At 51.2% G+C, this 24,042-nt stretch overlaps 9 protein-coding genes; 6 read left to right on the forward strand and 3 right to left on the reverse strand.

The window, feature by feature from the left end:
- Positions 1–2,317: 2,317 nt before the first annotated feature.
- On the reverse strand, positions 2,318–5,245 carry RCC_06790 (uncharacterized protein; the record flags this gene model as incomplete). XM_023772050.1 has 3 exons in its annotated part: positions 2,318–3,724; positions 3,781–3,940; positions 4,017–5,245. 3 exons carry the CDS (start codon positions 5,243–5,245, stop codon positions 2,318–2,320), a joined length of 2,796 nt encoding a protein of 931 aa, XP_023627818.1.
- Positions 5,246–6,070: 825 nt separating this feature from the next.
- On the forward strand, positions 6,071–6,802 carry RCC_06791 (uncharacterized protein; the record flags this gene model as incomplete). Its single annotated transcript, XM_023772051.1, has 1 exon — positions 6,071–6,802. The coding sequence occupies one exon, from the start codon at positions 6,071–6,073 to the stop codon at positions 6,800–6,802; it is 732 nt and encodes a 243-aa protein (XP_023627819.1).
- Positions 6,803–7,511: 709 nt separating this feature from the next.
- Positions 7,512–8,090, reverse strand: RCC_06792 (uncharacterized protein; the record flags this gene model as incomplete). Its single annotated transcript, XM_023772052.1, has 1 exon — positions 7,512–8,090. One exon carries the CDS (start codon positions 8,088–8,090, stop codon positions 7,512–7,514), a length of 579 nt encoding a protein of 192 aa, XP_023627820.1.
- Positions 8,091–9,534: 1,444 nt separating this feature from the next.
- Positions 9,535–12,838, forward strand: RCC_06793 (probable ATP dependent RNA helicase; the record flags this gene model as incomplete). XM_023772053.1 has 2 exons in its annotated part: positions 9,535–12,599; positions 12,658–12,838. 2 exons carry the CDS (start codon positions 9,535–9,537, stop codon positions 12,836–12,838), a joined length of 3,246 nt encoding a protein of 1,081 aa, XP_023627821.1.
- A 798-nt stretch (positions 12,839–13,636) lies between these two features.
- Positions 13,637–13,942, forward strand: RCC_06794 (uncharacterized protein; the record flags this gene model as incomplete). The annotated part of the gene is made up of 1 exon (XM_023772054.1): positions 13,637–13,942. The coding sequence occupies one exon, from the start codon at positions 13,637–13,639 to the stop codon at positions 13,940–13,942; it is 306 nt and encodes a 101-aa protein (XP_023627822.1).
- A 550-nt stretch (positions 13,943–14,492) lies between these two features.
- Positions 14,493–16,259, reverse strand: RCC_06795 (related to maltose permease; the record flags this gene model as incomplete). XM_023772055.1 has 3 exons in its annotated part: positions 14,493–14,867; positions 14,920–15,804; positions 15,867–16,259. 3 exons carry the CDS (start codon positions 16,257–16,259, stop codon positions 14,493–14,495), a joined length of 1,653 nt encoding a protein of 550 aa, XP_023627823.1.
- A 498-nt stretch (positions 16,260–16,757) lies between these two features.
- On the forward strand, positions 16,758–18,665 carry RCC_06796 (related to Glycosyl hydrolases family 32 superfamily; the record flags this gene model as incomplete). The annotated part of the gene is made up of 1 exon (XM_023772056.1): positions 16,758–18,665. One exon carries the CDS (start codon positions 16,758–16,760, stop codon positions 18,663–18,665), a length of 1,908 nt encoding a protein of 635 aa, XP_023627824.1.
- A 558-nt stretch (positions 18,666–19,223) lies between these two features.
- RCC_06797 (probable alpha-glucosidase (maltase)) lies at positions 19,224–21,091 on the forward strand (the record flags this gene model as incomplete). XM_023772057.1 has 3 exons in its annotated part: positions 19,224–19,408; positions 19,466–19,479; positions 19,548–21,091. The coding sequence occupies 3 exons, from the start codon at positions 19,224–19,226 to the stop codon at positions 21,089–21,091; spliced, it is 1,743 nt and encodes a 580-aa protein (XP_023627825.1).
- A 202-nt stretch (positions 21,092–21,293) lies between these two features.
- RCC_06798 (related to C6 transcription factor) lies at positions 21,294–23,215 on the forward strand (the record flags this gene model as incomplete). XM_023772058.1 has 2 exons in its annotated part: positions 21,294–21,392; positions 21,467–23,215. 2 exons carry the CDS (start codon positions 21,294–21,296, stop codon positions 23,213–23,215), a joined length of 1,848 nt encoding a protein of 615 aa, XP_023627826.1.
- Positions 23,216–24,042: the final 827 nt, after the last annotated feature.

The raw sequence follows: 24,042 nt of genomic DNA on the forward strand, positions 1-24,042 counted from the left end.
TTTTTGAGAGCCGAGGACTGTCATTTTGAAGTGTTTTAAATGCCATGTTTGGGTGTTGTTGATGTCGAATATTAAGCCGGGGTGGAAGGAGGGAATTAGGATTCTGATGGTGGATTGGAAGTCTGCTGGAGGGGTTGTTGGGATTGTGGGGTTGGTGGGTTCGTTCATCTTTGGGGGTTAGGATGATTGATGATGAGAGTAGAGTTGTTTTGGATATGGTGATTTACATTTATAGGGATGAACGAAGAGTAAATAGATTCAGGGGGTGAGTTTGCTTCCAATTTTCAATGGGAATTTGGAGATAAACGTAGWTGTTTCCAGGAGTGAGCTTTCTTTGTCAATCCAGCTCCAAGTATTTGGATCATTGGAAGAATCGAGACTACGAATAATGAGCTTGATCGAAGGGATCGATTTGGATAATAGGCTTGAAGCAATTTGATCTGCTCAGTTGGCTCAAGGCATGTCTGAACCAGGAAACCACTCTCAGCTACGCTGCAGTACGCAGCAAACTACCCGTGAGAATAAATTTAGTAGTATGCCAACGATGGCTGTCTGTGTCTAGTTGGGTGGCTCTGATCAGCTAAGTCGGGCGGTGAATTATCGGCCACAGCAGTAATTGCCTTTGTATAATTCCCACAGTCAATTGCTCATATCTCTCGACCAGTATCCGTGAACACGGTACGGCATTCGCTTCGAGTCCGTATTCACAGCAAATCTGAGCATGCATGAGACTGTGGGCAAGGTTTTTCCAGCATCAAATCATCAGTATCTTCTCCACTTCCAGCTGTGTCGCACCGTCACCCGACTCCCTTATGAAATCTCCTTCATATCTCCCTTGTCGGGTCTACTAGCACCCAGCTCCTCCGGCTCCGYCGTTGTAACTGTAGCGTCCCTCATTCTCAAGCGCAGGCTATGACACACGTCTATTTCAAAAATCTCAAGCTTTCGCTGGTGTCGCTTGCGGCGGGCATGCCAGCGCTTGTATCGACGTCTGGGACAAGGCTCTGCAGTGTTCCTCATATATTGAACTGTAGGAGATCACAAGAGAGGTGGCGCTCTCGAGGCATAATGAGGAAGTACGAACACGGTCCAAAGGAAAATGATGGTTGCACCAACAGCATCTCCAACCCACGATGGAATGGCTCCGATGGTTTACATTCTCCCCGTCCAGGCGCCCCAGTCTTCTTGTGAGCAATACGCTGTAGAAGGTCTCGGTGCAAACCGCAAACCAACAGATCGAGTAATTCTGACCGGGGTAGACTTGACCGCCGAAAGCGTTGTAGGCAAAGTGTTGAGTATGATCACTTGTGCGTCTTCGATGATTTCCCCCCTTTCTCCGCCGGAAGATCTTGAAGGCGTTCACATGTCCAGATGTTGCCTCTAGAATGTTTGATCTCGGCAAATCTCCTTGAGTGGCGGGAAGAAAGAAACAGTTTCTTCCCTGTAGGAGTTTAGATCCGCTGGGTGGTGGGCCGAGGCGAAGAGCTGTCGTAATTGTTGTCGTTATCGGCACATTTCAATTCCAGCAAAAGTGGAAGTCCAAATTTGAAGCAATGTTATATTTCCGGCGACAGCGGTGACATATGACACCACTCTCAACGAACACAAATTGCAGCCTCTATAATTCCTCAATCAAGATATTCTCCCGGTCCAAAGGATGCGATTTTCTTGCCACCACTTCGTTGTGAAGGGAAAGCAGCACCTTCATGTGATTCACCCGAATTTCACCCGGACTTGGCAATCCTGATCTCGATCTATACAGGACAGGATTGAAGAGAACAGTCTTCCGCTGGTAAGACATAGCGATACTTGGATCATCGAGGTTGATGAGACTTAGGAGATGAATTCAAATATATCATGCCATTAGTGTTGATACATTCGTAAGAGCGACTGTGGTTTCCCCTTTTTCTCTAGCCTAGGATCTATGCCACCGAACTCGCACTGGCAACGCAGTCGACAAAGTCTTTGGGATGTTGGGATTGATACAATCACTTCAATCTCGTTCAAGGGGCTTTGAACACTATGACTCTGATTCAATGATTCCGCGTCAAGCGCAACCATTGACGCGGGCAGTGACATAACGACTTTTGAATTCAACCGCTTTCATCATCCATCCCCGTCCTTTTTGTGCCGACAAGGTCATCATCTCCACCGGCCAAGTCAATTTCTGCCCATAGGGCACAACCCCTCCTATTCCACCGATCCACAAATGGTTATACTCGTCAGTCTCAGGCTTGAGAACATACAGCCATGGTATGCCTGGCTTGTTCACAGCTGGGATATCGCCAAGGTCCGGATCGTCTGAAAGATTTGTCGGCTAAGGTTGGATATCGAGCAACGTCAGCCCCTTGATTCGTTCGCGAAGCAACTTCTCCGAGATGAGACCCTGAGCGTGCTCCTCAAAGTGTTGTTGTATCCCTGCATTCATTGTCAAGATCAACTTATCAGGGTTCTTCTCAATGTTGACAACGGCTTCGTCGATGATGATGGCTGGAAGTCCGGAACCGTAAGAGCACAAGAGCTTTGGCACGGGCTCGGCGTGCTCTGCGCTTGGCTTGCAGGAGCAGCCTCGGATGCAGAGCGCGGGTGTCATCTTTCGATGGTAGGCCGATACGGCATTTCCGGAAAACACGTATTGTGCATTGGCGTACTCAAGGTATGTACGCATCAGGCTACGGGAGTTCTCGGTGGTAGTCAGATCGTGCTGGATCTTTGGTCGTAATGCCTTTGGGATTCGGCCGGAACTTTGGTCGAAAGCTTGTTGCGTGAAGTATCTGCCTTGCGCAGATATGTAGCCAGAGAATACTTGTGCAGCAATGTCGATATCCGGACTCGTCGACTTGCATTGTAGTAGGCCGGCAACCAGGTTGATGCTGTGGCTCTCATCAATCATCTTCGTACCAAGCTTATCCTTGGCCCAGTCTGTCATGCCCACTGATGGGCTCACAACACGGGTTATCTCGTCCAATAGAACTGCACATGTAACCGTAAATGACACATAATCGAAGTTGAGCAGTGGCTCTTCGCTTTGGATGGCCTTCTTGAAGGTCGTCAAAAGCTGTACTGGCGTAAAGCTGTGGTCCAGAAGGCCAGAGGACTTTCCAGACGTAGCATCTGACCGAGTCAAAGTCTGCAACACGATCTCGACTGTCCTACTCTTGGAGTCACTCGTGCCGGGCTTCCCTTGATTTGCTTGACGATCGGCCATTCTCCGGAGAAGCGGGGATGAGATGGAGATTTTTCGTGGCTCATGCAGCTTGCCATTCTGTCGTGCGTCGCTTGCAAAAGCTTTGGCTTCTACCCCTAGGGCCATGAGGTAGCGCTTCACTGCAGCATCTGCGTCATATGAGGTTCCCATCTTCGTAATAAGCGGCTGCTTAGCTTTGAAGGAGCTAAGCACGAAGTCTATGTCGGGCCAATCAGTTTTGAGAGCACCCATTGCACGAAGAGCCTTGTAAAGGTGGGCAGTCGAAAGAACGATAGAACCAGAATTGGCAATCGTACAGCCAGCATCTAAGAGACCAAGCTTCAAGTCTGCAAGGATCGCTCCTGCATGGGCTGGCAGCTTTTGCTCAAAGGGCGAGACAGTTACCCCATCTACAACTTTGGAGGTCTGCAATGACGATGGAATGCCACATTTGCCACCACAGCGCTGTGAGAAGTTCTTCTCGAACCGGTTCTGTCCCTGGGAAACCCAAGCGAGCTTTTGAACAGCTTCATGCGCCTGGGGAGAAAACGAAGTCAATGGGTAGCTTCAGCAGAGTGTCGGCTGGTACATACATCATCAAAATGGTAACCACTGTTGTAGCCGTATGCGGAAAGACCGGTACCGATCTCCTTGTTTCTTTTGAAAGTCTTCCGTAAAGCATCAGCACCATAGCCAATGTGTTGCCCAAGCATATCGTATATATCAAGATATATCTGACACGCTACGACTAGCCTAGATAGTAGTACCGAAACGATTAGCTCTTCGCTCTCATCTCAAAGGCGGAGGAGACGTTATCCATAGTGCTTACCACATGGCAAAGTTTCCATCGCGATGGAGCTGTGCCAGTCCTTGCACAAACTCGTCAACGACGACATGATCACACATTGGAGCGTGGCTGAATGCATGTAGCTCAGGTGAGAGTTGATATAAAATATCACAGAACTCATGGAATCCATGATATGGATTGATCATTTCCCGGCTGCCAAGTGACCTCTTGCCAACAGCTGCGGCACAGGCAGCAGTAGCGTCGTATCGAAAGCTCTCCAGACAGGCAAATGCAATGGGACATAACAGTTCCACGATGTTCAAGTCAGAGGGTGGAGGTCTGGTTGACCTTTGAGAAGCGGCCGGGCAAATCCACAGTACACGGCCAGCGACGCAGTACTGTAGGTTGAAGTACCTCATGAGAGACTTGAAGTCTGTAGCCCGGCTAACTGTGCTGTCTTTCGCAAAGTCTTCCTCGGCGCATCGCATGAGACCGAATGCAGTGTCCGTCACGGAGCTTGCAATCAGGAAGCTGACTTCGCCTTTGCTGTACTCCAGCCAGGTTGACAGTACGTATGCACGAATGTCAGCCAAGTCTTGGAGGAAGCACCAGACGACGAAAGATGTATCCTCTTCGGCAACCAGTTTGAAGTTCATCTGAGGAGGCGAAGTTGCTTCTTGGTAGGAGGGCGGCGGATCACCTTCCATTATCGGCGATGGCTCATCGAGTTGGAGGAGGTTGAAGAGGTTGTTAAGTTTCCCACTGCTTATCTCCTGCGGAGATTTTCGTTTCTTCTTTGCAGCATCCGTTGCATCGCGGCTCGGCTGGGTCGCCTGTGCTGCAGGAGGCTGTTTATCGCAGGCCTGGAGCAGCAGACGCAGTACTTTTTGTAAAACTTGAATGAAGTAGCGATGGTTGATGTTCTCCTTCTTCAGTTTGCCATTGTCTGATAAGGGCTGTGCGCTATACCATTCGGCACACTTTTCTCTTCCAGCGATCACTTCCCGGGTGATGTCGATGATTTCCTGTGGCACCGGGACTGAATCCGAACTGGCGATAGCTTCAGCAAGCTTCAACAACTCTTGAGTACCGACCTCAACGTCCTTGATGCTCTTTTCTGACTGCTTTTTGGTGGACACGCCGCTGTTCAAGGACTTGAGCACTTTCTTTAGGTCGCAGCAACGACCACCGGTGATGGAGAGCCATTCAACCAAACGTGAAGTTCCAGCCTTGTACAACTTGTACCGACCAATGAGAGGCTTGGGTACCATGATTCTTTCTTGAGTCTTGAAGACCGGGGTGGGCGGTTTTGTAAAAGTGAATGTAAAAACAAAGCTGGAGGATGGAAAGAAGGGAAGTTAGAGACGAAGAGCTCTGTAGAGTCTGTACCTGTCATATTCGTCAGTAGTGACGGATACTTAGCATGCATGTCTGCACTTTTGGGAGAACCCAGAATGGATACCCTGGTTTCCCCACAGGCGGCGCGGCGCCAATATCTGTTCGTCGCCAGGATCCTCGTAGATGTAGATCAACATGCTGTACGGTTTCCATCCTTGACGCAAACATGCGCAACTCAAGCCACAGTCATCGATACGACGAGTGCTTTTTGTTGCCATAAAGACCGTGCTCAGCTTGTGAAGATTGATCACAGAGTCGAATCATCGACTCGCTTGTCAGAAGTTGGAACAGGAAGAAGATGTGGAGACGCTGTCGTTGCTTCTTCTTTTGTGTGTGTGTAACAGACATCGACGTGACAGGTCGTAAAAGTGTAAGGTAATGATGAGCGCATGGATCTCGATTCTTGCTGTTCCGGACCAGGGATTCAGGCTCGATCCCGATTGGTCAAGAGACATTCACCCCGGCATGGTCTCTGAACTAAGGTACCAAGTAAATGCGGGTGTTTAATTTAAAGTACGCCAGGAGTTCCTTCACTGACATATCGGATGAACTCTCATCTAGCCTCCAGGACCTGTATACCAATATGGGTCTTCCCCTCAGCTGTAAGCCGGGTCGTGACTTGGAGGTCCATCTAGCTTCCAGCTCTTCTCTCACTCCTCTCCGAGGACCTTCCAGACCCATCACACAGGCAACACAACATGGCACCGAATGCCACATCTGACATGTACACGCAATATAAAGCATACACCAACGAGATCTCAACATGGCTGGGCAAAAACGCTGACCGCTGCAACATCACTGTGCCCGTAACCCCTGGCAAACCCAAGTCGCCGTATCCAATCTCTCAGAAGCAATACAAGGTCCTGGCCACCTCAGTCGCCCAGTCTACAGATCCGATCATTGTCATAGATACAAACATTCTGTCAGTCATTCGCCTGACCATCGAACTGAGAAAGAAAGCTATCCCGAGACTTGCCAAGATCAACGCGATGAGAGCCGGGAAAACATACAACCAATTTTCCGCCGAACATTACCACTTTGTCAAGATTCTGGAGGAAGTCCTGGACATTCTGGAATCTGTTGCAAAGGCACGTAGCGAGGCTTCCAACAGGAAGGCAATATCTTTCGGCGCCTTCTATTGTGCTTTCGTATCAGGGGACGACGACGATTTCCTCGCGATTTTGCCGGACACTGAGAGGGCCTCGTATGAGTCCGGATCTGGGTTCGAAGGAGAAGAGGCTGAGAGTGAGCTCGAAGAAGATCAAATTGGATACGAGCATGATGAAGACGGTATTGACCATGAGCTTGGAGGAGACAGTGTCGGACTTGAGGCAGACGACATCGAGTATGAGCTGGAAGGCGACGAATTCGAGCGACTGCTTGCCGTGTACGCTATCATCGAAGACGCCACCGCCGGCTATAGATCTTGACAGTCAGCTCACGGCGAATTCTAACATCTGGATTAAACATGGTTGACGAGATAGTCGCTGGAGAAGAACCGCATCTGCTTTTTCGACCAGAATTTTGGGCACCGATTGCCTTTCGCTGAAGTCTTTGCCGGAATTCAAAACGCACCTGCGCGGCCAGCTGGACAATTGTTCTCTCCGGATATTGCTTCGATGAGGCCAGTTTCGACGGCAACTCGGAGAAAGCCGATCACTTCATGTGGCCGCTGATGTGGTGAAGGCGTGCCAGTGGGAGTGCCAAGGAGGAGGTGAACAGAATTGGATTTGTGACGAGCATGGCTCTCTTTCGTGGCTTTGAGGGTACGATGGATGTTTAAGCTGTATCGTGGTTATAGCGAGAGGAAGAGATGTAAATCTGGAGAGGTGTGAGAAATGGCTTTCCGCGGTTGTCGCTTCTCAAGCATTTTTGGAAATGCTGGCTACACTAGTGGGAAGGCGGGAAGCGGACACGTGCTCGACGTAGCCCGTTTGATCCGGAATAAGGTATTTCTTGTGTCGGCTCTGGATCGACCTGCAGTGGGATTACATATGTGGTGGAAGGAGACCGTTAAAATCTTCAGATTGGACAGATATCTGTTGCTATTTCTTGCGCCTTGTGGGCCCAGCGTCGTCCTCCCGGGCTGCTTTCTCTATGCGCTTGACTAAAAGTGATGCGCTTCAACGCCCGCAGACACTACACATAGTACTTTGCAGCCTCCTCAGCATCCTTCGCTTTACCAAAATTCGGCTCCGGCCATTCCTCTACCACTTTCCCCTCCAGTGACGCGAGATACGCCTCGATGTCGTCAGCACAGCCAGGCTTCCAGTCGGACGTGAACTCGGTAAGTTGAGGGCTCGACAAGAGAAATCTGAAGAAGCGAGCATCGAAGAGCTTGCCCTCGTCGTCCTTGAGGGTTTTGAAGAGCGCAAGTGATTCGTGAAATTGGGGATGCAGGTAGTTCCCATCGCTGTCTGCGGTTGGCTTGTCGGACCAATGCTTTGTGGTGGTTGACTTGGCGGTCTTCCCGGGCCATCCGGTACTTTGGTCGAGCTCTTTGGCTGTGGCGAGCTTTTCGTATTGATAGTCGTATGAAGGAGGATGACGGCGACGATTAGTGCTGCCGGGATGCTTGAAGTTGGCACTTTGGCTGATGTTATTGCGCGCACCGTGCAGGAGAGTCCCGCGGACAGGGACCACGATCTTCGGGATTGGAGAATTCTTCTTCGCAGCGTGGCTAACGCGACTAAGTCTTTGCAAATTTGAAGGTAGCATTTTGACTGGGGTGTCTGTGGTGAGATTTTGGATTCGTGAATTGTCTCTCGGGGATCGGATTTTGGTTAGCGGAGAGGTGGTGAGATGTGAGTAGAGAAAATGTCTTGCGATGAGAAAGAAGGTGGGGATATGTATGACCAAAAGGCAGATCCACAAAAGTCCAAACTCTGCTCCCGTTCTTTCACTGGAATGCCGGTGGTGGATGAGCAATTCATGGTCACTGCCGTGGTTCCACGAAATCATAACGAATCCTATCATCTAGGTGTAGTTGTGAGTTTATTGTTCACCCAGTCTCCCCAAGGTACGATCTTGATCTGGCCACGGCGTTTTCTCCACAAGCCTTAGCATCTCGCGCGACGTGTCCAAAGAACCGTGCAATTTGTAATTTGGCTGGGACGTCTAGMGGACAGGTGGTCTGAAAGAAACTTCGAACGAGGCGTCACAGCTCTGCAGCATAACCAGATCTCGGCTGCTGGAGATCTCGCAAATTCGACTGCAACATTGGAGATCCTATCGCTGGCCGAGTGAGGTCCATATTGGATGTTGACTCTGTCGAATGATGTAGACTGCTCTCACCCACCAGCCCGAGGCGGCTGATAAGGTATGTGTCCCGGATATAGCGGCCGCGGCGCCCTTACCCTCGCATGTTGAGGCCTAGTGATGTTATGCTCGTCCCGCAGTGCAACAGGAAAGCCAGATCCTGATCCATTGACGCTTCGAAGTGTATAAACTGTCGCCGTACCCACGACAGGACTTTCTACTGGCGAACCGGGTCCTGTAGATGGAGACTGTATGTGCGGCATAGGTGGGATGTGTCGCTGAATATGATGAGCCTCCCAAGATCGTGTATGTACCGGAGGAGGAAGGCGGAAGGTCGCCTTTCGGCGTCTCTGTTGCCAGCGGCGGATGTGATAAACTAGCCCAACGATCAAGGCGCAGAAAGTGATGGAGCCGATTGTGATGGCTGTAATGAGACTGGCGGACATTGCTTCTGACATTGTTTCTTGCGTATGAGAAATCAGAGTCGTTGGGGGATGGAACCGGCAATCAGACCTGAGAAAAACGCGCGCGCTGACCTGCCTACCTCGCCTGCYCTCATATGTCTCGTTGCTCACATCTTACCTCAGCGTTGGGTTGTGGACGAGGCACAGAAATGGCGTCGCCAGGGCTGTGCTGAGAGGATGTTCTATACYTGTCATACGAAAGGAAGGCGTCAATTGGTCTAACATTAGAATGAGTGGTCGGCAGACACGCATGGGTTGGAAGACAGAGGAAGAGGAAGTGGCGGAGTGGCAGTCGCGATCCATCACGTTCAATGGCGCGCCGCAGTTTTGCCGGCCGATCGCGATCGATTGACGATCAAAAAAGCTCCCAGTCAAACATCTCACATCCACCACAAGGCTAGCTTCACACTACATCCATCCACGTTGAGAACCGGCGCAGCATGGACGACGATTTGTTCGACGTATTTGAAGAGGCCGGCAAGGGCAAAGGCGCCGCCGCAAGCAAGAAGCGGTCGCTGAACGGCGACATCAAAAGCGAGAAGCAGAATTCATCACAAAATGCCGACGCAGCATCACCTGCCGCGCAAGATGCATCAAACGGAGGAGTGGATCTGCCAGCAGTAAAAGAGGATGTCGACATGGAGGATAACGATGCTGGCGAAGACCGCGACCAGAAGCGACAGCGGAGGGAGGAGGAGCCGCAGGCGGTAGTGACGGATGAGTTTGAGACGGAACAATCGCGGGAAGTGGCAGCAGCAGCAGGATTACAGGCCAAACAGGACAACGAAGCGGTGGTGCTATCCCATCAAGTCCGCCACCAGGTCGCGCTTCCCCCGGATAGCAACTATGTGCCCATCTCACAGCATAAGAGACCCGAAAAGCCGGCGCGTACATGGCCATTCACCCTCGATCCCTTCCAAGAGGTGTCCATCATGTCGATTGAACGAAATGAAAGCGTCCTCGTGTCGGCGCATACATCCGCTGGTAAGACGGTCGTCGCCGAATATGCCATTGCGCAATGTCTTCGCGACAACCAGCGCGTCATCTACACCTCTCCTATCAAGGCGCTCAGCAATCAGAAGTATCGAGAGTTCATGGCCGAGTTTGGGGATGTCGGCTTGATGACTGGCGATGTCACAATCAACCCTACGGCTACGTGCCTGGTCATGACCACTGAGATTTTGCGCYCTATGCTGTACCGCGGAAGCGAGATTATGCGCGAAGTGGCGTGGGTCGTCTTCGACGAGGTGCACTATCTGCGTGACAAGACGCGAGGTGTCGTCTGGGAAGAGACCATCATCCTTTTGCCCGACAAGGTGCGCTACGTCTTCCTCTCGGCCACCATCCCCAACGCTATGCAGTTCGCCGAATGGATCGTCAAGACTCACAATCAACCGTGTCACGTTGWCTACACCGACTTCCGACCCACACCTCTGCAACACTACTTCTTCCCTGCCGGCGCGGATGGCATCCATCTGGTGGTGGACGAAAAGGGTACCTTCCGAGAAGACAACTTCAACAAGGCCATGTCTGCCATTGCAGACAAGGCTGGCGACGACGGCTCCAACGCTCTGGCGAAGAGGAAAGGCAAAGGCAAGGACAAGAAGGTCAACAAGGGAGGTCGTAACGAGGGTCCAACCGACATTTACAAGATCGTCAAGATGATCATGATGAAGAACTACAATCCTGTCATTGTGTTCTCCTTCTCTAAGCGTGATTGCGAAAACTATGCGCTCCAGATGAGTCAACTCGCTTTCAACGACGATTCTGAAAAGGCCATGGTGTCCAAGGTTTTCAGCTCAGCAATCGAGATGCTTTCCGATCAGGACAAGGAACTTCCACAAATTCAGCACCTCCTTCCACTCCTTCGCCGCGGTATCGGTATTCATCACTCAGGACTCCTCCCCATCCTGAAGGAGACGATTGAAATCCTTTTCCAAGAAGGTCTTATCAAGGTACTCTTCGCCACCGAGACCTTCTCCATCGGATTGAACATGCCTGCGAAGACAGTCGTCTTCACATCTGTTCGCAAATTCGATGGCATCGCTCTCCGCTACGTCACACCTAGCGAGTTTATCCAAATGTCTGGACGTGCCGGACGAAGAGGTCTCGATGATCGCGGTATTGTCATTATGATGATCGAGGAAAAGATGGATCCCGTGGCTGCCAAAGACATTGTTCGTGGCGAGCAGGACAAGCTCAACAGCGCCTTCTACCTGGGCCACAACATGATTCTTAACCTCATGCGTGTCGAGGGTATCAGTCCAGAGTTTATGCTGGAGCGCTGCTTCTACCAATTCCAGAATGCCGMCTCTGTCACCGGGCTGGAAAAGCAGATTGTTGAATTGGAGCAGAAGCACGCGGATATTGTGATTGAGAATGAGGCTGAGATCAAGGAGTACTACGACCTCCGCCAATATCTCACCAAATACGGCAGCGACATGCGCGAAGTCATCACACATCCACAATACCTTCTCAAATTCCTACAAGCAGGACGTTTGGTGAAGATCAAATACAAAGACTACGACTTTGGCTGGGGAGCGGTGTGTAACTTCATGAAGATCAAGCCTAGCAAGCATCTCAAAGAGGAAGACATCAAGCCTTCTGCTTCGGTAGTGGTGGACGTGCTTTTGAATGTTGCGGCAGATAGCCCGTCGACCCAACCTGGATCAAAGTCCGCAGAAGATCTTCCGCCTGGAGTGCGACCACCTCTTCCAGGTGAGAAGGGCAAGATGGAGGTCGTTCCTGTTATGAACGGCACTATTGACTCGGTCGGCCACATTCGTGTCTTCCTGCCCAACGACCTTCGCACACCCGAGCAGCGAAACGCGGTCCGCAAGGCCTTGGAAGAAGTCGCCAAGCGCTTCCCTGACGGTGTGGCGATTCTTGATCCTATTGAAAACATGGGCATCACAGATGAGTCCTTCAAGAAGCTGCTTCGAAAGATTGAGGTATTGGAGCATAAGATGCTGAGCCATCCGCTCCACAAGTCGGATCAATTGGCCGCCCTCTACGATCAGTACCACTCAAAAGTTCTATTAGGCACGGAGATCAAGGCTACGCGGAAGAAGATTGGAGATGCTCTCAGCGTCCTCCAGATGGATGAACTCAAGAACCGCAAGCGTGTCCTCCGCCGGATGGGCTTCATCAATGATCAAGATGTCGTCCAGCTGAAGGCTCGTGTAGCATGTGAAATCTCCACGGGTGACGAATTGGTGCTCTCCGAGCTCCTATTCAACCGGTTCTTCAACGAGCTCACACCGGAGCAATGCGCCGCTGTCCTCAGTGCCTTTATATTCGAGGAGAAGAGTGATGAAGCACCTCCGCTCAGTGAAGAGCTTGCGAAGCCCTTCCGAGAAATTCAAGCCCAGGCGAGGATTGTAGCGAAGATCTCGATGGAGAGTAAGGTCCTCCTTAACGAGGAGGAGTATCTGAACACTTTCAAGAGCGAGCTGATGGAGGTTGTGTTTGCTTGGACCAAGGGCGCGAGCTTTGCTGATATCTGGTGAGTTGTGTTGAGATGTGGGAGTTGTGTTGGTACATCACTAACTTGTGATTTGCAGCAAAATGACGGACGTCTACGAGGGCTCCCTCATCCGCCTCTTCCGGAGACTGGAAGAATTGCTAAGACAGATTGCGCAGGCGTCCAAGGTCATGGGTAGTGAGGAGTTGGAGCAAAAGTTTGAGGCTGCGTTGGGTAAGGTTCGGAGGGACATTGTTGCGGCGCAGAGTTTGTATTTGTAATCGCTGCTTGTGTTGGGACATTCACAAACGTAGACCGGATGAAACACCGCCGCCGTCGCCGTCCGGACCCCGAATCTCAAGCGTGGAGGGAGATACTTCCATGGATGAGAATATCCCTTTTCAGCTTGCTGGGGTTTTGGGCGGCGGGACTGACGAATCTGTCGGGCATCGCGGCTTGCAGCTCTCTTCTCTCTTCTCGGAGCTATTTCTTCTCTCACCTTTCTCAAACGTTTCTTCTGTTAGCTGATGTGCTTAAACAGGATCTCTAGCGTTCTGTTTTTCCAACCTGGTATGCCCAAAGTTGTTGGACGTACGTTTCCGTCGCTTTGTAGTATCGGAAGATCTCAGTCTCCGTCCGCGTTGATGAAAGAATGGTTATGTGGAGATTGCATGAGCCGTTGCGGATCGAAGTCGATTGGGATGGGGATTGGAGTACTCGAGGCAAAAGCGAAAGCAAAAGAAGATCGGGAATAAGGAGAGGAGTCGCAAGCCGGAATTAGAGCAAGTGTGATACTGTTGCGGCGCTGGCGGAGTTGAAGGTCGAGTCCTCCCCGAGGAGAGAGAAGCGCTGATGATGGCGATGATGATTAGTCTGACGAGGATTCTCAGTCCGATGAGGGCATCACTGAGGATGAAGCCATCCCTTCTCGACGGACTGCAACAACAAACAAGGCACATGTCATACCAACACTTCGTCGTCGTCGTCGTCGTCGGACGGACTCCCCCGACTGCACAATCGAACGTGGCCGCCGCGACCCCGTCCTCCTCACCAACATCTACGATAGCAAACCATCAATCATGCAAGATCTCATCCATTACGACGGACATGGTGATTTTGGAAAAAGTACTTTGAAACTTGGAGACCAGCTTCCTCCAACCTTGGGCGGCGACAACGCGATTTTGAACGCGGCCTTACTACCTTGCTTCGACAGTCAGTCTCCGCACTTCGATACTGACGACGAACCCCGCTGTTCCCCCTTGAAGCAACCCAAGCCCAACCTGGAGGAGGGGGAGGACATGACGGAGACCATCGAGACTGCGATCGAAAGCGACGCCGACGAGCTCCTCAGTGGTGCTCAGGAAGTCAGGGACGGTCTTCATTGACGGTGACGCTGAGGTCCAGCCGGAAACAATGGAGGAGAACTGGTGATCCACCCCTACCGCTGCTAACGAGCGACGGAAGCATGGCGACAAAGCGCGGCCCATCCACGCACGACGACAATTCCACCACGCCCTTGGCCACGAAGATGCCCCGTACCTTACGATGACGACAATTGAAAGGCCCTGTGGATCTAGAAGAAGCTTCTGGGCCCTCCCGGCCCTTCTCCATTCTAGCGACTTCAGCCGATCCAACGATTGTCCACAGCAGCACTTGCTTCCTCATCCTCCTTCGTCTACGCTGCTACTTTCTCGAAGCGGCTTCACTTGCGGCTCTGGCCTCCTCAGCCTGCTGGGTCTGTAGCCAATCGAGCGATCGACGGATATCAGCCAGAGCTTCCTCGACACGCGCATCGGGGGTTGCCTGGAAAATGATCCCGCGCCTGACACCAGATGATCTCTGCAAGGCGGATACGATCTTCGACCTCGTCTTGTAGCCTCTCCGCCGGGACCATTTTGAGCTGTGATGGATTTTTGATACACCTCTACTTAGTATCTATGCCTTTCTCGAGAATCGTTCGAGAAACCCAGTGCTCTGCTGCCTCTCCACGACCTGCCCATCAACCACCTCAAACGAGTTGAACTTGCGAGCAGGAATATTGCTCGCGTACAGTGCTTCGATCTCAACATTGGTGCGATTCTTCGTCTCTGGTTGGTAAAACCACAAGCCGACCATGAYGAAGAGCTCAGCTCCCACGAAGAGGAACATGATCTTACCTCCCCAATTCAGCTGATCAGGGTTGATGAAGTATGGAAAGACCGAGGATAGCATGAGGGCTGTGAGCTGCTGGCAGACCAGGACGAAGGAGATGGTCTTTGGGCGTGTGGCTTGTGCGGACGTCTCTTGAGCAACAGCCCAGCCGTAGCATCCCTTGGAGTTGGTCAGCACACTTCATCGCAACATGCAGGGCAGGCTCACTTACCACTGTCGCCGTGTACAACATGGACYAAGTTATCATAAATGCCAGCAGAGCAGTGACAGCCGCATCGTTCGTCTTCGACGCCATTGAGCAGCCAGCGATGACCACCGACCAAAACATGAGTATGACTCCACCTCCTATGAGACCCTTACGGCGAGGAATGACGTCTGCAAGAGCGACGGCGACGAAGTTGGAGAAGAATTGCAAGGTCGAGGAGATGGCCGTAAGCTGGAATGGATCGCTCTGGCCGATGAGCTCGAAGTAGTAGGTCTGGTAGGTGTTTGCGAAATAGCCACCGGAGAAGTTCTGGGACTGGAGACCGAGCACAGCCACGAAGGTCCTGGTCCTGTGTTCCTTGGAGAAAATGGCTTTCCAGGTAGTCTGGCTAACGCCTGAAGATGTGGCCTCCTCTTCGTGCAACTCTTTCTTGATGGTGGCCAGAATACCGGCTACATCAGCACCTCCACCATACAGCCTCAGGATGGCCTTGCGTGCTTGCTCCTCCCGGCCTTTCTTGACGAGATATACAGGCGACTCYGGGAAGAAAGGAAGGCCAATCAAGTACAAAGCGGGCACGACGAAAGTCATGACAAAGGCCAGCTTGAAAGACCACACGCCTTGGATCTTGGACGACCCGTAGCCAGTGAGGGAGGAGCAGAAGAATCCAAGCACAATCACCACGTTGGTAAGCGAAGAGAATGTCGAACGAAGCGCGGCTGGGGCATTTTCCGTGACGTATAGTGGAGGAGTAGCGGTGGAGAGTCCGACCGAAAGACCCAGCAGAAGCTTAGAGACGAAAAGGACCGGGAGGTTAGGCGCAAAGACCAATGCGAAAGAGGCGCTGAGGGAGAGGAGCACAGCTGTGTATAGCAGTGCTTTGCGGCCGACCTGCGGACAGAAGTGTCAGCGAATATCTCAGAGAGCTCCAGGTTCGAACAGGGGCCACAAACCATGTCTGCGAATTGACCCGCAGCATAACCACCAAAGACCTGACCGATGGTGGATGCTGCGTTCCAGAGGGACTGCCAGAGAGCTGGAATAACCCATTGACCTTCTTGTGGCGTAGGGGCGTAGTAGTTTCCATACACCTCTCGGAATTCTGGAAATGCGATGGCGACACCCGAGAGGCCTGCGTCATATCCCCAACCGAATACGAGAAGCATACAGTACAGCGCCCACCAACTGTACCGGGAATCGGCTTTCAGAGCGGTCCAGAGCTGTTTGTACTGCTGCTTGGCTGAAAGATTGATCCTGCTTGTAGGCTCCGCTTTCGAAGATACATTTGAGATGGATTCATTCTCGACGTGGACCGCATTGTTCTTTTCCAGCTCCAAGCCAGTCATGGTGGTCAGCCCTTTTGAGTCTGAAATTGAGGGATTGTGCTTTCCAAAGAAATGAGAAGGGGAGTGTTTGGAAGAGGTCAACTCGGAGTGAGGATGTTCTTGGCTACCGCGATTTGCAAGGGCACGGCAGACGACATCTTATGTACCGGAATACTCTCTCGTGGCCGCTGCAAGTCGCACGTCGAAACCTGGAGTCGTGGAGAACTCGTGGCTTCGGCGAATCTCTGTACAGGACTGTGGACTAATCTCAAAGAGGGCAGTTTCGCCGTTCGGCACCTCCACAAAACTCCGGATCCCGCGTTCGTTTACCCGCTCTGGGGTATCCCCGCCTCCATCTGTGATCCACAATTGTGAGCTAGTGTCGGAAGAAGGCGGACTGGCCCTTGGTCTTGCTGGAATGGACGCATGTCTTCGCTGCTACGCTGGAGACGTTTTTGAGGTCCTGTTCCCTCACTCTCCTGCCAGACCAACMTGAAGAGCTTTGACTAGCAAGACATCATGGCAGAGACGACCGATTCTAGTAGCTCGTCGACGGACCTCACCCCTATCTCGTCCGTTGGAACAAGCAATTCACCAGCAGAAGGAAATGAAGACTTTGCCAATGACAAACAAGRTTCTCTGAGCAGACAGGAGAGGTTCCAAAGATGGCGGCCTTCGTACCATGTCATGGCTGCAAGTGGTTGGATGAACGATCCTTGTGCCCCTGGATTCAATCCCAGAACTGGTCTGTATCACATTGGATATCAAGTTAATCCCAACGGAGATGATTGGGGAGATATAGCCTGGGGATCTGCCACTTCTCCTGACTTGATCCACTGGACGTATCGCGAAACTCCTTGTCTGTCACCAGATAGACCATACGATGACAAGGGCGTCTTTACTGGTTGCTTGATCAATGCGCGGGATGGATCACTCACATATGCCTATACTTCTGTCAATCATCTACCGATTCATCATACGCTTCAGCATGTCAGAGGGTCGGAGTCCTTGAGCTTGGCAAAGTCTTTCGATGGTGGTAGGTCATGGCAGAAGATCGATGCCAATCCCATCCTACCATGTGAGCCTGCTGGTGTCGAAGTTACTGGATGGAGAGACCCTTTCGTTTCTGCATGGCCTCGCATGGCAAGTATCCTCGGTACGGATGAATCGAAGACACTGTTCGGCATTGTCTCTGGAGGTATACGGGACTTGTGTCCCACATCGTTCCTGTACTCCATCGACGCCAACGACTTGACTCGCTGGGCATATCTTGGCCCGCTTGCAAACTTTGGCCTGAACTTCAGCCCTTCAAGATGGTCTGGCGATGTCGGAAAGAATTGGGAGGTTACCAACTTCGTCACACTACGTGACGAGATAGACGAGCAGCTTGAGTGGGATATGCTCATTATGGGCACCGAAGGTTGTTTGTCAACCTCACCTGCCTCTGTTGCTGAAGGTCCCGGTCCTTCGCGCCCCGCACGAGGGCAACTTTGGATGGCAGGGACTTTGCAAAGACCAGTCTCGAGGACTACCTTCGCCGGTCCTGTGGAGATGACGTATGATTACGGGGGACATCTCGACCATGGATGTATGTATGCTGCGAACTCCTTTTACGACCCAAAGACACAAAAGCAAGTCGTCTGGGGATGGATCACCGAGGAAGACCTTTGTGACGAGCTGCGACACGCTCAAGGCTGGAGTGGGCTTCTCTCGATGCCGCGTGAGCTCAGTGTGCAGTCCCTGCAGTACGTCGTGGGAGCCTCCAGGAGTGACCTCTTCGACATAACGTCGGTACATCGGACCCCAGATGAATTTGGATCGTTCACCATTCGAACACTTACCAGTCAACCTTACCGACCGCTCGTAGAAGAGCTTCGGAAAGGTTCCAATGTTCATCGAACGGATCTGCGAAACAAGGAGCTTACCAGCGGAGTGTTCGACGTTGGATTCAAGTCTCACGAGATCAAGACTACTTCTTGGGAACTTGATTGCTTGTTCAAGGTGTCTAAGCGTACACAATACATCGGATTCAGCATCGATCACAGTGGCGACTACTCTCGCTCCACCAGCTTGTTCTTCGACYAGTACCAAGAGACCTTGACAATCAACAGACCAGCTTTCCCAGTCCTCAATTCCCCAGAATTGATAAGCAGCGCACCTGAGCAGGCTCCTCATACTCTCTTCACCATGCGTGATCCTGTAACCGGCAGGTATGAGCAAGAAATGTTGCACATTAGAGCTTGGAGGGATAATTCCGTTTTGGAAGTTTTCGTCAATGGTCGAACGGCAATTTCGACAAGACTTTATGCTGCGGAGGAGACTTTTGGTCTGCGTTTCTTCGCCGATGAGCTTGTGAATGGTATCGCGGATGTACCGAGCGAGCTGGTGAGTGCGACACTTTGGGATGGTATCAGTGTTTCTTCATAGACTGCAACGGAAAAGCGTGATTTGGCTGGAAGTCAGCGTCATTGCATAATTTCTCACTCTTCAGAGTTACGATACTATCTACCGATGTACGGCTCTCTAGGACTTTTGCTTGGATGGCGCTTCGTCGCATCGGCCTTGAGGAGGTCAGATGAGCGTGTAGGCGCCCGCCAAAGGAGGCTACTTGACTAGCTCTGCTTCATGTCTCGTGGAGCTATGGTGTTCCCCGGCTCCCACTCACCTTCTGAGCTATGGGGACAATTGCACGTGGGATATCGGGTGCGAAAGTGGCTTCACACGTCGGTCCGACTGGAGAAACTCTAGCCCCGCAAGATTTCCCAAAGGGGGACGCTTCCAAGTGCCGCGTCGGCGAAACTCTTGCTCATGGTTCCATGGGAAGTGGCACACCTTATGCTCGGCTGTAACCAACAAGAATCGAAAGCAACTGGTCTTCCATTACAATAAGAGTGCATCAAGACTCTGAGACCGGCAGCGATCTCCTCTGCCTGTTCAATACCATCCTCCCGCAAGCACTGGAATTTACGAAAAGCTGCTGCAATCATGGTCGGTCTCGCGGTCGAAAGGACATGGTGGAAAGAAAGCGTGGTCTATCAGATCTATCCAGCATCTTTCAAAGACAGCAACGGCGATGGGCTGGGTGACCTTCCTGGAATCATCTCCAAGATTCCGTACATCAAATCTTTGGGAGTCGATGCAGTGTGGATGTCACCGATCTATAAATCACCGTGAGTATAGACCGTGTTCAGACTACTCAAGATGTCACTGCTAATCCTCTTCTGCAGACAAAGGGACATGGGTAAGCATTGATAGCCAACCTGGATCTGCTAGAAGGAGGTAAAGCTGACTGTGGATCTATTCGTTAAGGGTACGACATATCTGACTATCGTGACATTCACGAAGCGTATGGAACTCTGGATGATGTCCAAAAGCTCATCGATGAGCTTCGAAACAACCAGATCAAACTACTCATGGATCTGGTAGTAAACCACACCAGTGACGAACATGTCTGGTTCAAAGAATCACGCAGCTCGAAAAACAATCCAAAGCGTGATTGGTATTTCTGGAGAGATGCCAAGTACGATGAACAAGGCAACCGCAAGGAGCCCAACAATTGGAGGAGCATCTTTGGAGGTAGCGCCTGGCATTTCGACGAAACGACGCAGCAATACTACCTTGCTTTGTTTCTTCCGTCACAACCAGATCTCAATTGGGAGAATCAGGAAATGCGACAAGCAACATATGATGATATCAAGTTCTGGCTTGATCGTGGTGTACGTGGATTTCGTATCGACAGCATGAACCTCATGTCAAAGCACCCTGACCTGCCGGATGGCAAGATTACCGATACCGACTCCGAGTATCAGGATGGCTCCGAGTTTTTCGCTTCTGGACCAAGGATGCACGACTACATTCGAGAGTTACGACAGGTGTTGGATCAGTACGACGACATCATGACTGTTGGCGAGCTAGGATTCACCAAAGACGAGCAGTCTGTCTCCGAGTATGTTGCCAAAGATAGGCATGAGCTTGACATGGTCTTTACTGGAGATATTGTTGACATAGACTTTGGACCGAACGGAAAGTACTCCCGCAACGACTTTCACCCCTCAAGACTCCGGCACATCACAAATATGTGGCAAAACGCCATGCCAAAGATCAATGGTTGGAATAGCGTGTATCTGGACAACCATGATAGTGGTAGGAGTCTTTCAAGATACGGCTCAGACAAGCCAGAGCATCGTGCAGCTGCAGCAAAGTTGTTTGCCATCTACCTCACCACTCTCGCGGGGACTCCTTACCTTTTGGCCGGGCAAGAGTTTGGCATGGCAAACCTTGGGAAAGACTATCCTGCCGAAGAATACATCGATGTGGAAGCGAAGAATGCATACAATGCAATCCTGCAGCAGCGCGGTGGGGACGTGTCCAGTATGGACGATGTCCTGAGGGAGATGTCGCTCAAAGCTCGGGATCATGGTCGATTACCTGTACAGTGGSATTCCTCTGCGAATGCTGGTTTCTCGGCAATATTACCTCCCGGTAAACCGTGGATGACGGTGAATAAAGACTACGTAGAGTGGAATGCCGAGAGCCAGATCGATGATCCTGAGAGTGTATTGTCGTTCTACAAGAAGATGATCGCTTTAAGAAAGGAGCATAAGGACCTGCTCGTTTATGGGAGCTATCGTGCTATACCTAAGGAGATTACTGGAGAGATGGTGATGGGATGGGAAAGGCAAGATGAGGCCGGGAAGCGGGCGATCGTGCTGCTCAACTTTTCTGATCGTGAGCAGGCGGTATCGTTGGAGAAGTACGCTCGATGTGCAGCCCTCGCCACTAATGGCAAATCTGAACTCAGGGATGATGGTGTGGTATTGGGGCCATACGGAGCTGTAGTCTTGGTCTTGTAATTGGATGTAGTCGTCGTATCAAAAAAGCAGTTGGAGGATTAGGGTTAGGGTAGTGCTCTTGAATTATCCACGTGTGTCCACGTGTGAAAACGCACGTGTGAAATTGTGGGGATGCGGAGTACCTTGAACTTCCCAGGTCACCTTCACATTGCCTCCTCCACCTTGCTTCCTTCATCCGAACACCAAAGATGCACGACGCGACATGTTCGCTACATGGGACACCGTCGGTGGCGGAGTCCACCATGATGGCAAGCCGAAATCTTCGTCTGATCGGGCGTGCGATCAGTGCAAAAGCAAGAAAGTAAGGCACGAACCGGACCACCAAACTTTCACCGTCAATCAATCATCCATCATTCGCTGACCTTGCGGCCGCAGGTACGGTGCGACATGACGATTCCATGTGTGACATGCTCGGCCAAGGGCTCCGATTGTACTTATGATAGAGCGAGAAAGAAACGTGGCCCGGCTAGTAAACGCCTGTCAGAGATACGTCTCCATCAAAGAGGCCTGTCCAAAACCGAGCGCGAGGCAGCGCGTCCACTCCAGAGTCCATCGATGTCTGAAGTTCGTTCCACTGTCCCTGTTGATGGTAGAGCGGCATCGTGGCTGCAAAGTACCTCCGTCGAAGGCTCCACTGAATCTGGTCCTGGCAGCTACGCTTATCAGACCCAGCAATACCCCTATTCGACTGGTGAGAGCATTATGGCTAGCCCTGGTGACTTTATCTTTCCCAGTCTCCCAGCCGAATCGCCTTCTGGCTCGGCGAATCAATTTGGCTCAATTCTTGAACATGAGTTACCGATACCCCCAGAAACGGTAGATGTATGGCCGGCTAGAGTAAATGAGACGACGCTGCTTCCTTGGATCGATGTGTACTTCAAAAGACTGCATCCAACGATACCCATTCTCAATCGTACCAACATATACTCGGCTATGCTTCTGCGTAAGCATCGTACAGACCCGCACTACGGATCAATGCTGCTCGGACTCTGTGCTTTTGCCATGACACAGCCTGTACAGATACATGAACGAGCTTCGATGCCTTCTCGTGCAGTGCAAGCTCGAATGCTGATGGAAGAGTGTGTCCGTATGCGGGTTTCTGCCGAGTTTGGCGAGATCCCGACTATCGAGATGGCCCTCACGAGCTTCTTCCTGTTTGCATGTCTCTTTGGCGACAGCAAGCATAATGCCGCACGACACAGGCTGAGGGAGGCAGTGGATCTTGCATACTCGCTAGGTCTACATCGACCGGATTCGTACCTTAGTCTGGCCAACGAGGCCAAGGAGCAGTGGCTTCGTACATACCTGGTTCTTTCCGTCACAGAAAGAGCATATGCTCTTCAACAGAATCATGCAATCAGCTTCCGAGGACAGCCGGGAATGACAGCGCGTTTCAGCTTCATGCATTCTTTTGAGAGCGACATTTCATCGCTCATCTACCAGGATCGGGCAGACTCTGTGGGTATGACAGGTCTCCTCTACCTCATGGACACTTTCGACGCAATTGATGAGGTCATCATGGATTGTTGGAATGGCTTTTGCAGACTCAGTGACGGGGTTTGTGAAAACTTCGATCGGCGCCGAGCTCTACAGATGTTCAGAGCTCAGCGCAGGGTTCGTGAAGCATGCACATCCGGTAACATTTCTTTCGCGCYATCGGTGACTCCACTTCCGCTCTCCCAACTACTTGAGACACAACGAGCAGACCTTGTCATCACGCAGTTCTGGCTCCTCAATCGACTCTGGAATCTATGTCTGTCACATCAGCTCCTGTTGGAAGACTCGGATCATGGCGAACTACGATTCGACTTTGCATGTCGTGTTGCTCTCGCAGTGCTGAGCTACTGCAACAGTCTTGCACTTTCATCTATGGAGGTTCACGGCGTTGGCTTCATTGAGAAAGTGCACGATGTGGCGATGGGTACCATAGTCGCTGTGAGCTCCGCACGGATCAGCATGGACACACCGATATTGCCGATTGACTTGGAACAGCATGATGAACGCTTGGTCACAGTGCGGGAACTGCTCGATGGGMTCGGTAGCCTTATCAGCGACTTCCGGGGAGGTGATCATCCCTACAAGATACGGTTCACGGCTGCTCTCGAAGCGCTGCCACTCGGCTGAGCGTTCAATACGTATGCTATGCATAAGCTGTCGTGTCATCGACGCGAGAGAGGCCCGATAGTTTGAAGTTTGCCGGCTCTCTTTTTAGTGAACCGACGAAAACCGATCCAGAACAGGTAGCTACAAGCACAAGAAGATGCAGGGTTGCGGAGAGTCAAAAGTACCAGATCTTTGACTGCTGTAGTTAGGCCGGCAACCTTGACTTCGCGRGCCATGGAGGTCCACAAAAGCCTGAATTTCGAACCACCTAAGCCCCTTCGTAAAAGCTGTCATGAAGACATCGCAAACTAACAGCACATCACTACTAGAGTACGACACTATGATCAGTAGAAGTGTCAGTTTCTACATTATCGACAAATACCGTATAGGTATATATAGTTTAATGCCTACTACGACGGTAACGAGCTTACTACTGTTTAAACCGCTACGTATATTAACCGCTTTATTAGTATTAATACTACGTATTATTACCGTAAGTAGCGGATTAACGAAAGCGATATACTAGTAGCGGAGGGAACGAGCGAGCGTATTAACGACGAGAGCCGTTAAAAGTAGCGCTAATACTAATACTAGCCGCTCGAGCGTAATTACTACACTTTAATATATATAATTATCGAGTAGTTTAAGGAGACGTTCTATCGATAAGCGGACGTTATAGTTATAGAGCTTACGAAGGCGGAGCGTAATTAATACATTAATACCCTCGCCTATAGCTACGAAGCGGCGCTCTTAAGTAGCGCTCTTACTATCTCCGAGTAGCGCGGCGGCGATAATACCGAGTCGCTCGGTAAAGCTATCGATAATACGCTTGCTTATTTAATAGATAA

Source organism: Ramularia collo-cygni (genome assembly GCF_900074925.1).
Source record: "Ramularia collo-cygni strain URUG2 genome assembly, contig: RCC_scaffold10, whole genome shotgun sequence".
Lineage (NCBI taxonomy): Eukaryota > Fungi > Ascomycota > Dothideomycetes > Mycosphaerellales > Mycosphaerellaceae > Ramularia > Ramularia collo-cygni.